Source organism: Rhinoraja longicauda, chromosome 6, assembly GCF_053455715.1.
Source record: "Rhinoraja longicauda isolate Sanriku21f chromosome 6, sRhiLon1.1, whole genome shotgun sequence".
In the NCBI taxonomy this organism is placed as follows: Eukaryota; Metazoa; Chordata; class Chondrichthyes; order Rajiformes; family Arhynchobatidae; genus Rhinoraja; species Rhinoraja longicauda.
The window spans coordinates 63,630,698-63,645,527 of record NC_135958.1 but is presented as its reverse complement, the minus strand read 5'-3'; the positions used below and the strand labels follow the sequence as shown (position 1 = coordinate 63,645,527).

At 45.3% G+C, this 14,830-nt stretch overlaps 1 protein-coding gene across 2 annotated transcripts in view; it reads left to right on the top strand.

The window, feature by feature from the left end:
* Positions 1-10,270, top strand: part of caskin2b (CASK interacting protein 2b) — a 208,091-nt gene extending 197,821 nt beyond the window's left edge. For both annotated transcript variants that reach the window (XM_078401164.1, XM_078401163.1), the window contains exons 20-21: positions 2,034-2,376; positions 5,161-10,270. In XM_078401164.1, coding sequence (XP_078257290.1) covers positions 2,034-2,376; positions 5,161-5,254 — 437 coding nt within the window. In that variant the 3' untranslated portion in view covers positions 5,255-10,270. The remainder of the gene's footprint in view (positions 1-2,033; positions 2,377-5,160) is intronic.
* The last annotated feature ends 4,560 nt before the right edge of the window (positions 10,271-14,830 follow it).

The following is a 14,830-nucleotide window of genomic DNA, read 5'->3' as shown; positions in this document are numbered from 1 at the left end:
TCAGTTTACCGTGGGGAACTTTATCAAATGGCTTACCATGTAGACAACAACCACTGCTTAACCCTCATCGATCACCTCCTGAAATAACTCGCTCAAGTTAGTAAGACATGACCTGCTGTGTACAAAGCCATGCTGACAGTCCCGAATTAACCCATTCTTTTCCAAATGGGAGTCAATCCTATTGTGAAGAATCGTCCAACTCCAATAGCTTCCCTACTGCTGATGTGACCAAGCTCACTTCCCAAAACATCTTATTCATAAGAAATATTATACAGGAAACATAATACAGGAAACATAATACAATCTGTACGTGTCTTCAGTTACATGTATTGTGTTCTCAAGCCAATACATTTGTGGCACATTTGAATAATGCTATAGTAATAATTTTATATGCTATGATAATAATAATGTTACATGCTATAATAATAATGTACACTGCAGACATCTCGTTGCACTGGGAAAACCAAAGTGTATCTTCCACAGTTGATTGATCTTCCAATAGCACTATGTGGAGTTGCCCTGGAATTTGGAGCTCTGCCATTGCAGACAACAAGCTGACCAGGTGCTGGGCTGAGGCGATCTCAGGGTCAGGCTAAGCTGTTAACCCTTCCACTGCCAACAGCCCACAGAACCCGCTGCAGTTTCTTCTTCAGGGACTAGGGAAGGGTGGAGGCTGCTGATGAAACGTGGAGCAAGGCTCTCGTGTCAACGTCAAGAGTTCTCCTTGTGAAGAAGTGCAGTGGAGTACTCTGAACTCTGGCTAATATGTCTCTCTGCCAATCCTATTACTACAGAGTGGCCATTTGTCGTTGTGTATTATTCGGACGAGCCGGCACGTTTGCTATTTGGTAATAATGACCATAATCTGAAACAAATCCCTGATGTGCTCCATGCAATGGAAGCCCATAAAAGGTCCCTTGCCAACGTAGTCCTTTGGTTAATCTAATTTGCCTCTGGATTCGAAGGCTTGTGTTATGAGGAGAGATTAAATATATATTTTTCCCTAGAGCGATGGAGACTGAGAGGTGATATGAAGAAGGCAGATAAAATTATGAGAGGCATAGATAGCCAGTGTGTGTTTCCCATGGTAGGGTGTCCAAAACCAGAGGGCATTGTTTTAAGGGAGGAGGTTTAAGGGGATCTGAGGGGTAAATCTTCTCACATTGAACATTTGGTATCTAGAATTAGCTGTCAGAGAGGTGGTGGAGGCAGAAACAATAACAAGAGGAGTTGAGTATAGGAGCAAAGAGGTCCTTCTGCAGTTGTACAGGGCCCTAGTGAGACCGCACCTGGAGTACTGTGTGCAGTTTTGGTCTCCAAATTTGAGGAAGGATATTCTTGCTATTGAGGGCGTGCAGCGTAGGTTTACTAGGTTAATTCCCGGAATGGCGGGACTGTCATTTGTTGAAAGACTGGAGCGACTAGGCTTGTATACACTGGAATTTAGAAGGATGAGAGGAGATCTTATCGAAACGTATAAGATTATTAAGGGGTTGGACACGTTAGAGGCAGGAAACATGTTCCCAATGTTGGGGGATTCCAGAACAAGGGGCCACAGTTTAAGAATAAGGGGTAGGCCATTTAGAACGGAGATGAGGAAAAACTTTTTCAGTCAGAGAGTTGTGAATCTGTGGAATTTTCTGCCTCAGAAGGCAATGGAGGCCAATTCTCTGAATGCATTCAAGAGAGAGCTAGATAGAGCTCTTAAGGATAGCGGAGTCAGGGGGTATGGGGAGAAGGCAGGAACGGGGTACTGATTGAGAATGATCAGCCATGATCACATTGAATGGCGGTGCTGGCTCGAAGGGCCGAATGGCCTCCTCCTGCACCTACTGTCTATTGTCTATTTAACATGCATCTTGCAGATATTTAAATGAGGAAGCGTAGAGGTATGGGGGATTAATGCAGCCCAGTGTACAGGTGGGCGCGATGGTCATCATTGACATGGTGGGCCAAGGGGCCTGTTTCTATGCTGCACAACTCTGACTCTGAGCAAAGCAGATTGGTAATTGTTTGGTCTCTTTTTATTTCAGAAGCCTGCCACAAGCAGTCTCCTCTGCCCAGCCTGCCCATCCCCCCAAAGCCTGCCCCAGCCCGAGGCCTCCAACTCAGCAGTCCCAGAGCTGGCAGGTCTCCGCAGGTCATCAGACCGAGCCCCACCACACCAAGGCTCCCATCCCATGCCCAGCTGCCGGGCCCAGCGGGTGCCCCAGGGCCCACAGCCTCGGCCGCTGGCGCGAGCAGGCTGACGGAGGGCATGGTGGTCCCACAGGCGGCACGTGCTCACCAGCGACTGGAGCAGACCAGCAGCTGCCTGGAGGCGGCGCTCAATGCAGTGGAGCAGAAACTGACTCAAGAGGATAATGGCAGAGCAAGGTAACCAGTGGCAATGAGCACCCATCTCCTGTCGCACCGTAGATACACCCCTCACTGAGTAATCCATCCCACAGTGGGGAGAGGAGGCAAACTGGGACAACAGCAGGCCGACGAGAAGGAACAGATTAACATTCTGCCACGCCAATCAGTGACTTCATGGCAGATCTGCTATCCTAACTTCTACCGCCAACTCATCTTTCTAAAAGAAATACTCTGCTCTTCCTGTATGACTTGATTGGAGTCATGGAGCAAGGAGGTCCTACTGCAGTTGTACAGGGCCCTGGTGAGACCACACCTGGAGTACTGTGTGCAGTTTTGGTCTCCTAACGTGAGGAAGGACATTCTTGCCATTGAGGGAGTGCAGCGTAGGTTCACCAGGTTAATTCCTGGGATGGCGGGACTGACATATGATGAAAGAATGGATCGACTGGGTTTATATTCACTGGGATTTCGAAGGATGAGAGGGGATCTTATAGAAACATGCAAAATTCTTAAGGAATTGGACAGGTTAGATGCAGGAAAAATGTTACCGATGTTGGGGGAGTCCAGAACCAGGGATCACAGTTTAAGAATAAGGGGTAGGCCATTTAGGACTGAGATGAGGTAAAGCTTTTTCACACAGATTGTTGTCAATCTGTGGAATTCTCTGCCGCAGAAGGCAGTGGAGGCCAATTCACTGGATGTTTTCGAGAGAGAGATAGGTTTAGCTCTTAGAGCTAACGGATTCAAGGGATATGGGGAGAAAGCAGGAACGCGGTACTGATTTTGGATGATCAGCCATGATCATATTGAATGGCGGTGCTGGCACAAAGGGCCGAATGGCCTACCCCTGCACCTATTTTCCATGTTTCTGTGATTCTCTTACCCTCTTATTCAATATCTGTCTTGAACATTTTTCTCAACTGCGTGTCCACACTCCAGAGTAGAGACTACCAGGGAATGCGTAACAAGATGTCTCCTCCTCTCCATCCTGAGTGGCTGAACCTCCGACAAACATTCATCGTCTACATCACCAAGTAGATGTCAGCTAAATGTTAAGGTCTAATCTCTCCTCAGGAGACTCCTCGCATCACTCTAATCATCCATTATTGCACTCCCTCCAGGTCTAAACCCTATACATCCTTCCTTAGATAAAGAAAGCAAAACTGAGCCCAGTTTTTCAGGTAGGGTCTCACCAAGCCCCAGGTTGATGGCTTGATCTAACACTCCCATCCTCTTTTGAAATCTGCCTCATAATGTTTGATTTCCTATTTGTTTGCTTTGACTGCATGTTAACTTTAACTGCATGTTTCTTGTGATTCTGCTACCAGGATTTCCTGAACTTTAAATCTCAACACTATTCATCTCATCTTTCTGGGGAAAAGAAAAAGTTGCCTTCCTATTTTTCCAGCACAAATGTTAACTTTCCTCCTCGTGATACATAATTTGTTACCCACTTGCTCTGCAGACTCTCTATGCGCCTCATATTTTACGCTCCCATCTAGTTTTGGATCATCAGCAAACCTGCGTATAATGTACGCAGTGCGCTCATCGATGTCATTCATGGAACTTGCATGCAGCCAAGACCCATGGAGAGTTAGCAGAAACATTCTTGCTATATCTTGCTGTCTTGAAAGTGAACTGTATTTTCTGAATCTTTCTGTCCCTTAACCAATCCTCAAGCCATGCAAATGTAATAACCCCTGATTTTGGATGCTAATCTTTTGTTTGGCATCTTCGCAAGGCTTTTTGATGATTGAACTATGCCATAGCTTCCTCGTCCCCTGCATTCAGATAGCTGGTTGTAATTAATGTAATAACCAAAAACTGAATGTGCCGGAAATACATCTAACCAGGCGACATCTGTGACAGGTGAACCTGCTCAGGATGCTCAGGAATGGCAAGGAGGCTCTATGATGAAGTGGGAGCGGAAGGGTTCGGTGACAGATGGAGGGAGGTGGGGTGCTTCCAGGCGAAAGAAGATGTTCAGGAAAAAAAAATGATGGCCCAGGAAAGATATGGGTGCAGAATAATTATCTGACATTACAGGAGAGCAGGGGGTGAATGCTGGACATCTTAAACAGAAATAGCAGGTGTGGTGATACTTAGAAGGTTTTGCTGCCAAGTGCAGGAAGCAGGGATATGTCACGAATTGAGAAGCGATGATGTTCACCCAGCTCACGTTAAGTTTCATGGGCACAGTATTGCAACCAAGGACATGGGGTCAAAGTAGCAGTGAGATGGCCTTACGCACTTGAGGTGCCGATCTTTCTCCCCAAGCTGCTACTGGGTTAATTGGTGACTACTGTTTTGGGGCATTTAGATTTGTGCAACCCTGCCAGAGGAAGGGATGGACATGGGTGAAGCTGGTGACTCACGACTCCCAGAGCCCAGCTCCAGTCCTGACCTCCAGAGCTATCTGTGTGGAGTCTGCGTATTTACCCTGTGGGTTTCAACGCACATCCCAAAGATGTGGGTGATTGATTAATCGCTGACTGTAAATTGTTCCCTAGTGTGAAGGTGAGTGGTAGAGTCCGGGGAGATTTGATTGGAATGCGAAGAGAATAAAATGGGACGGAAGTACGATGAGTGTAAATGGTCAGTGTAGACACAGTGGGCCAAAGGGCTTTTTCCCCTTGCTGTGCGATGCTATCTCAGCATCCACCCCTGCCCTGTCACCTTGGGTGGTATTCTGCCCCTAGTGGATGTCCGCGATGGTTTCTTCAGACTTTGACCAACTCTTTACATTGCTCGAGCAGATATTTGGTCCTCTCTCATTGCCGCCTCTGCCTTTGTTCCCCCCAGCTCCAAGTCCACGAAGTCTGCCGGCAACATCCTGGATGACATCGGAAGCATGTTTGATGACCTCGCTGATCAACTGGACGCTATGTTAGACTGACCAGAGTGCTTCTGGAAGCTGTCCCTTTCCTTTCCACAGTGAGGCCATCGGTCCCAGCAGAGAGCTCTGCACTGCCGCGGGCTGGAGGTGCCCAGGGAACACTGACTGGGAAGCCCATGTTAGAGGCAGGAATGGACACTGATAGACTTGTGCTGCATCTGATCCCCAGGGCCTGGTTGAGGGTGAACACCCCTAGGATTGGCTTCAGGCTGAATTACCTGCAGCTGCGATCATGGCAAGATGCTGGCAGCTTTTAACCAAGTACCTATGAACACTAACCACGGGCATCAAAAGACACTGCATTTATTCCTTTTATTTTTATAAAATGTGTATAGATATTTCCCACACTGTCGGCTTCAACTGACCCTGCAACGAGCACTTAAATGAGTTAAAGCACAATATGTCGACCTGGCTTGGCTGACGGAAGAGAAGGTTCTAGGTCAGTTGCACTGGACAAAGATCTACAAACTACTGTTGCTGAAGATTCATAATTGCACTCAATGTAAAAATACCCGTTGATTAGAATCGGTTAACCTTCGAGTGCTGCGTTTTACAGGCAGTCACAAGCCCCTTAGATTAAAAACCCGACCTGAAATGTTTCCATCAGTCTGAAGAATGTCCTGACCCGAAACATTGTCTGTCCATCCCTTCCACATATGCTGCCTGTCTCGTTGAGTTCCTCCAGCACTTTGATTCCAGCATCTGCAGTCTATGTCTACAAGTTTCAAAGATGACTGGTGGTCCACATAGAAAGAGGACACTACCTGTATCACCACCCAAGCTTAACACAATAATGTCTAATCTTAAAAACGCAAGAAAATGTTGTTTCCAGGTGCACAAAAGACAACTGTAGGTCATTATAATTCCTATTATTATTCAGGCAAAAGGTAAAGCTGCAGAACTCATCTGAAAGTTGGTGCCAACCAAATGTGCCAACAGGATTCCAGGTCCCACATTCTTGTACAGTGCCTTGAGGGTTTCCTTCACTACACTCTTGGTGCTATGTAAATGCAAGCTGCTGTAGTTCCCACAGACTGCGGAGGTGACCACGTTTGGGTTGAACCTTAAGATCGAATTCCATGCAGTTTGAGAATCCAAACCTGCTGTTGGCTCTAAGTGCAGAGTAGCCACCAATTCCTCGTGGGTGAAGCCTTCTGCCCATCAGTATCCATGTGGGAACTTGGCTTTTAATGATTTCCAGTGGACCATGATCCAGCATGCGTACTCAACCAAATCCCCCGACATTCCACTTTGGCATTGTTTCGTTTAGTTTACCTATTGCCATGTGCACAGAGATGACGTGCAATGCTTGTTCTGCGTGCTATCCATTCAGATCATACTATACACAAGTATAATAGATCCTCTTCAGGTACAGCACGCAGAGTCGCCATGTTCCAGTGCCATCTTGCAACGGCCAAGTCTCTGGAAAGTCTGACCTTGGCCCAAGGACACATGATTTATTGCAGCGCCAAGTACAATTAAATCAATAATTTATTTTGAACATTCCTGTTCAGGTTTGGTTCTCTCTAATTTATAGCTGCAGAGGCTTGGCATTTGCTGTGTAATCACATAGGTCATTGCATCCTTTCTGTGGGCTATTAGCAATGATGTTTGCTGGGCGATAAATTTGTCTCATCCTTTAGAACTTTTTATTCTTTCTCCTCAAAAACCTTTGAACATTCTGCTGCTGCAAGGTCCACTACAACATTGTCCTCGCCAAATAGTTTCTGGTTCGAGTGACTGCAGGCATTAATGCAGATTTTCTCCCCAGCCTGGTGGCCTTTCCTGCAATAGCCATCTGCTCACCTCCCAGATTCACTCAGGTGCTCTCCTTCATCCTTCCCTTTATAATGCCCAAGAGCAGGGCACTGATTTGTACCTCCGTGAGGGCTTCTGTCCCCGTATTTAAGTGTCTCTAGCTGATAGAGTGAACCATTGCCAGCTATGGTCAGCTATATGTCTTGTGTTTGATAGTCTGGTCCAAGTAGCCCTGATATTGTTGCTTCTCATTATCTTCTTCCCCTGAACTGTAATATTGACAGATGCCGTTAATCCCCCTAGAAAGGAGCATTTCTTATGAATACTTAATTCACAGTTCCGTATGTCAGAAAAGAATCATGAAAATTATTTGTGTATTAACAAAATGAACCTTGCAATGTAAAAACAAAATATTTTTCTAAAACAGCTCAGTGGCAGAAAGCGAGATATTTAAACCGAGGTCAGTATTTGACAAACAGGTCCTGGTTATTGGTCCAAATCTAATTTGGTTACAGAATCCCAGTGCATGCCCTGTAATTACCACCGCTCTTTTTACAAGTTTGTGTGCCTTTCCTGGCATGTCAGCACATATGTGAAAATGTGTGTGTGCGCGTGCATGTTTTTAAAAATGTGTTAACACTATAATTGCAGGCTGCCATGTAAAGCATATCAGTACAAACTTAGTGTGTGTATTATACTGATTACCGATGGTAATGGATTGCTGTGCCTCGGATGCCTGAAAGGATCAGAGTCAGGAGCACTGACCTTTCACAGCTGGGTTTTACTGAACCTGCCCCCTTTGCTTCAGGGAAGGAGAAAGGAATGAAGCATCTGCACAATTGGCACTGCTGTACACATTGGCACTGGCACTCCAGTCAGTGGCACCTCCTCATACGCGTAAGGGCCTTCCACTGTCATTGGGAATTGCATCGAGATCCCAGGCCATCATCAGTTTCTTGCAAGTTAATACCAAATGATGAAAGGCTTAGCTTTAATGTGGGAGGTGAAACTGTTTCCACTGGTGTATGGTTCGTAACCCCAGGGCACACATTTTACATTGGGAAAAACAGCATTGTAGTTCTGCATGCCTCGTTGACTTCTACCAAAAGTGGCAAGAAATGTCAAGGTGTTTTATACCAGTGCAGCTGAGTGGAGCTGCTACAGCAGATTACTCCAGCATTGCCATCGACCACTGTGCGTCCATTCAAGCCCTGGTAGAGTATGTGGCCCTTAGTGTAGGAAGAGTTACTTGTCTCTCGAGGATGCTTGACATTTTGTTATATATTTGTGCTTTGCCTGAAATATTTTCAAGGCAAGCCATTGCCACAGACAACCAACATTCCTGTAAGACTTGCAATTTGTGGCTTCGGTGAAAATTGCCCTTCCTTAGGAGTATAAATGGGAAACAACAAGAACACGGACAAAACAAAGCCCTGTGCTCCTGGGCACCTACCCCAGTTGGTTGAAAGAATGACCATTAATTGCGACTGGAGAGTTAGACTGAATTTCATTGCCTGTCAGAGTAAACAGCAGAGACCTGTGATAGACCCAAGATTAAAATCTAGAGGGACAGTCTGCCTTCAGAAATCAGCTGCATTGCACTGCATTATTTCCACTGCCTGTTCATTAGCTCTAGGAGCTGTCACAGTCTGGGCATTAAGTTTGATGGTGTGGGTGGAAGGGGAGCGGTTGGGGGAGAACTTCCAAATGGCACAGTTTTGTGTGACTGGATATTTGTGCGTTGGTTAGCCCTACCACACTCAGCTGCTCCCCGAACTCCACAGAGTTCTGATACAACTCAGGGCCTCTTATAGCTGAGTGCTAGAATCTGGAAGGGCGATTGATGGGAATGGGAAGAGAATAAGATGAGTGTAAATGGAGAGTTGATGGTTGGCACAGACTCAGTGGGCCACACAGGGCCTATTTCTGTATCGTATACTTCCGGGGATCGAAGACACAATCAGATTAATTCCCAGATTATTTGACCCCCTTCATCTACTACTACAGAAAATAAAATGGAGGATATGCTTTGGAATGGTCTGGCGAGATATGGGCCAAACATGGCCACATGGGACCAGCTTAGATAGGGGCATTTTAGTCAGCTTGGATGTTAGGCCAAAGGGCCTATTTCTGTGCTGTATGACTATATTTGGATCCAAGTGCTTTACAGCTCTGCACCAGTAAACCTGCCTTTGATACATCACATATAGCTGTGAGTGAGTGAGATGTCTAGCAGAGACTAGTGTGCAGTCCATTCCAACACAATTGACCATTGGGGAGGGCAATCAGTGTTTGGTTTCTCAGCAACTACTGGGTGAAACATCAATCCAACCGCACCCATGTAACACATTCACAGCATAAATATATGAGTTTGATGTTTGGCATTTACTTGACTCAAACTAAATGAATTATGACTTCAGTAGGTGTAACAGGCTCGACGCTTACAGAGAAGTGGTCTGATATACTTTAAACTGGCAATTGAAAAGTGGCTTTAGCGAGCGACCCTGGTCATTGTGATGCAGGGCGGCGCAATGACTGGATAAGCACAGCGGTATTCCACAAGGCAGATGGAGATGGCCCCAGTTACATGAGCACGTGTGCTTTGTTGAGTCTGTTGTTTGGACTGGCCTGGTGAGCTATGCCAGCCTGGCTCGCTCAACCTCCAGTGCAGCGAGGGCAGGGAGTTGCTTCGCAGGAAGGTCACACAGCCACCACTCACCGACACTCTTGTTCCTATAGGTTCCAGCTTGTAAATAAACAGCAGATTCCATAGCATTGTGGTGGTGATAGATGGGCTGGCCACAGTGGTGATCAGTGTACATCACACCCCGATCCAAGCACAATTCTGCCTGCTGTAGCAGTGCGAGTTTATTATGTAAATACCTATCTGCTCCTACCTTACAGAATAATATATATTTTTTGAAAATATTTTCTTCTCTTCCTATAAATGTACCAAATGAACTAGACAGAATCTACAGAAGAGAGACGGATTGAAAGTTGGCGGGGCGGACAGGGATACTACACTGGATTTATTAAGAATTCTTAACTGCTGTAAGATTAATTAGTGCACAGAATTATGGAACCAGTTAATGATAGCAAAGGGAGAAAGGCACAATGTAACAATGAAAATGCTGTTTTGAGCTATGTAAAAGCTTGATCTATGTAAAGTACAACTTACTGACTTGTATTATTGTAGCAAATGTGTATACTGTGTATTCTGAAATTTCTAACATTGTGTGATCAAGAATTTCAATTTTTACCTGCTTAACTGCAAAAACACAAGCTTGTGTGCAAGTTATTTCCCAGCCTTGAGAAATGGAATCAACAGAGCAAAGTAAGAATTGTGGCTAATTTCACTGGCCTGAAGTGTTCAGTGTGGTTTGTGCTATGTGCCGTCACTGGGCCCCTTGACGCAAGATTTGAAACAGGAACAAAACTGCTCCTTGCTGAAGCACCATTAACAACCCGAAAGGTAACCCTCTAGGGCGGCCCGGTGGCACAGTGGTAGAGTTGCTGCCTTACAGCGCTTACAGCGCCAGAGACCCGGGTTCCATCCTGACGCTTGTCTGTACGTTCTCCCCAAAACCGCGTGGGGTTTCTCTGAGAACTTCGGTTTCCTCCCACACTCCAAAGATGTACAGGTTTGTAGGCTAATTGACTTGGAATAAATGTAAAAATTGTCCCTGGTGTAGGATAGTGTTAATGTGCGGGGATCGCTGGTCAGTGTGGACTCGGTGGGCAGAAGGGCCTGTTTCCACGGTGTATCTCGAAACAAAACGAAGCTAAACCCAGGTCATGGTTGGTGAGGACAAGCGGCCAGGGGTGGAGCACCCAACGACTGTGTGGCCCCCACCTCTGCCCCTCCCCACAACTGGCTCCATTCATGACTCGGCCTCACACCACACTAGCTGCTTCAGTGAAGTACCGGAGGGACCCTGTGCAAGTGTGATTTCCCTGCAGGAATGAAAAGCAGGATGGAGATTGTACCCTGGCGATTGGAGTCTGAAACATTATTTGGAAATCCGCTATCTATTTAACTGGCTTCTTTCACTTATGCTTTGGACTGTCGGTGAAGAGGCTCACCGAATATTGAGGCATTAGCCTCATTTAACTTTGACCATAAGCAAAAGCAGCGGCCAACAGGTGATCGCTTCAGCTTCAATGTGGTTGCACCTACTCAGTGTATTTGACCCTGACACCAGCTCAATATATATACAGGAACCCACTATCCATCAATAAAAGGCATACCTCTTTTAGAGGGGTTAAATCATCTAGTTCATCCAGAGGCTTTTGCTATCTGGTTAAGAGCAGAAAAAAAAGCAAGTGAGAATTGATGCTACAAAGTGGAAGCAGGGCCTCAAACTGCTAATTACTCCAGGATATCCATTATTATATCTGCAAAGCTGCTGCTGTAAACCCTGCCCCTCTATCACCCCAGATTCCAGACTCTTAACTAATTCCTCATTCTTCAATATTAAAAACCCCACAAATCGCCTGAACTGGATTTCAAAGTCAAAACTTCTTACAATTACAGGTGACCTGTGCATTGTGGTCAAGATGGGGGGAGGGGGAGGGGGGGGGAGATAGGTTTGCTTTCATAGAAAGCAGCACATATCAGGATTTCCCAGAACGTGAAACTGTCATCTCTACCTGCATGTTGTTCATCGCCGGCAGCAAGATGCCCTCCCGGATGTGTATGATCTGGGAAAGAAACTAAGACCGACGAGGATATGAATTTCTGTGGCATGGACCGGTGGAGTCAGGGAATCTCGTCCATGTCTGACGAGGTGGACAATTTCTCGGCTTAAACACTAGCTGTGGCAGATGGGCATACAAGTTGCTAATGATGTAGAGGGCAGTGGGATGACTGGACCTTTAGCAACAAGGATGCACATTAACCAAAGTCAAGTTAAAAGTGCCTCGGATGCATCACATACAAGATTGCCACTGCTGTGAGTGGGATGACACGAAGCTGGGGGGCAGTGTTAGCTGTAAGGAGGATGCTAGGAGGCTACAAGGTGACTTGGATAGGTTATGTGAGTGGGCAAATGCATGGCAGATACAGTATAATGTGGATAAATGTGAGGTTATCCACTTTGGTGGCAAGAACAGGAAAGCAGACTATTATCTGAATGGTGGCCGATTAGGAAAAGGGGAGATGCAACGAGACCTGGGTGTCATGGTGCACCAGTCATTGAAAGTAGGCATGCAGGTGCAGCAGGCAGTGAAGAAAGCGAATGGTATGTTAGCATTCATAGCAAAAGGATTTGAGTATAGGAGCAGGGAGGTTCTGCTGTTGTACAGGGCATTGGTGAGACCACACCTGGAGTATTGCGTACAGTTTTGGTCTCCTAATCTGAGGAAAGACATTCTTGCCATAGAGGGAGTACAGAGGTTCACCAGATTGATTCCTGGGATGGCAGGACTTTCATATGAAGAAAGACTGGATAGACTCGGCTTGTCCTCGCTGGAATTTAGGAGATTGAGGGGGGATCTTATAGAAACTTACAAAATTTTTAAGGGGTTGGACAGGCTAGATGCAGGAAGATTGTTCCCGATGTTGGGGAAGTCCAGAACAAGGGGTCACAGTTTAAGGATAAGGGGGAAGTCTTTTAGGACCGAGATGAGAACTTTTTTTCACACAGAGTGGTGAATCTGTGGAATTCTCTGCCACAGAAGGTAGTTGTGGCCAGTTCATTGGCTATATTTAAGAGGGAGTTAGATGTGGCCCTTGTGGCTAAAGGGATCAGGGGGTATGGAGAGAAGGCAGGTACAGGATACCGAGTTGGATGATCAGCAATGATCATATTGAATGGCGGTGCAGGCTCAAAGGGCCGTATTGGCCTACTCCTGCACCTACTTTCTATGTTTCTATGTCTACCAGAGATGTGTGTGCAATCCACTCCAATAGGCCTGGGGAGAGCACATCTGTGTGTGTTTGCTTTCTCAACTACTGAATGAAACCTCTAATCAGCTGCACTTGGATAGAGCTCTTAATGATAGCGGAGTCAAGGGATATGGGGAGAAGGCAGGAACGGGGTACTGATTGTGCATGATCACAGTGAATGGCCTACTCCTGCACCTACTGTCTATTGTCACCCAGCTATCATGCCCATGTAACAATTCACAACACACATTCACGAGCTTAATGTTTGCCATTTACTTGGCTGCAGTACATTTCAAAAGGCAGCAGTTTGATTTGAGTCTATTTCGGTGTCGGAGTAGCAGCGGGAGATTTCAAAAGACAGTCTGTAGATTGCCTGAATTATCAAAAATGGCTAATTGAGCAGCAAATTAAAAAAATCAAAGGCAGGGTGCTGAGGAGCAGGTGAGTGGAGGCAAGTGTGAAACTTTGTTCATTCTCCTTGCCAAAGCCACTTGAGCCAGAGGGGGACAGGAGGTAAAGGAACAGTCTGCTGTTTCTTGTGCGTGTTGTGCTTTATTTTCTTGGTTTTAGCGCAGTAGTGATGGCAGGTAGAGTTGTGCATATCCTGCATGATATGGGAAGTCAGGGATACTGCCAGAGTCCCTGATGATTACACCTGTGGGAATTGTGTCCAGATGCAGTTCCTTAAAGGTTGCATTAGGGAACTGGAACAGCAGCTGGAAGATCAGTTCCTCGAATCCTGGCCACATCATTGTAAATGTAAAATTAAAAGTCATATTAATGTTAAGACAAAACAAGTTGTCTAAAGTGCCCATTCCTGTGCTGGAGTGTTCTATGTAAGCAGAAAGGAGTAATCCTTAACTCTGAGGGAACTACCCAAGATAATGACTGAAACTCATGCAGCCCGTCAAACCACATCGTAATGTACCAGTCAGCAAGAGATCAAACACTCCAAAGATACTATTTATTCCCTTTGCAATTTGTTTTACAAGTTACAAGCTTCCATAGTAAAAATTAAAACAGTGCAACATTATTAAATATCTCTAACATTTACACAATGTACATGATTTATAAAATGCCACTGAAACACAATTGTCTGTGGCATTAGAGGCTTTCAACCATCATCCATTGCCAAACTGAAGCCCGCACTAGAAGAAGACTGACAGTTTTCAACTGCATGTGCAAGTATAACTTAACGTTGGCCACAAAGCCCAAAGCCATTGGATCCAAAACGGCAGCATGCTGATTGCCAATAATAAACGGAAAGATTTACTTTCAAAACCATGGAGGAAAATAGATTACAGTCTACCCTTTTTATTTAAAAAAAACTATGCAGTGTTGAAAAGGAAAGTCCATCTTAATTACATCTGGAAGGCAGTTTAAAGCTTCAAATTTTGAGTAGCAAAAATAAATCTTTGTTATATTGAGTTTGTCCTTCTAAGAGTTATCACAACAGGGAGAGTGGTGGTGGTTGCACAGGCTTCTGTCAGAAAGGTAGATGAGATATGCCAAATGGCATTCTACAGTAAAACTCCAATAATCCAGCAGCCTCAGCAGTTCGATGGTGCCAGACTGGCAGATGTTCAGCACCTTTGGATGTTACTCCTATTAAAACCCTAACACATTTCCAATATTTAAAAAAAGATACTACACTGTAGTATAATTTCCTTGAAAGGGGCAAATGTAAAGGAAGCACAGGGAACAAGTGAAACATGGTAAAAAGGGAGGCTCAGTCAGTCAGATGCTGTACCATAGGGATTTCCAAGCAATCGGATAGTGGATTATCAGAGTTTTATTGTACTCTGCTTTCAATAGTCTTTGCCACAAGTCCAATCTGAAGCTATTATCCAATGAACATTCCAGTTATAATGCAAAAATCTCAACATTCAACCCAGACAATGTATTTAAAAACAAAAGTAAAAAATAATGCA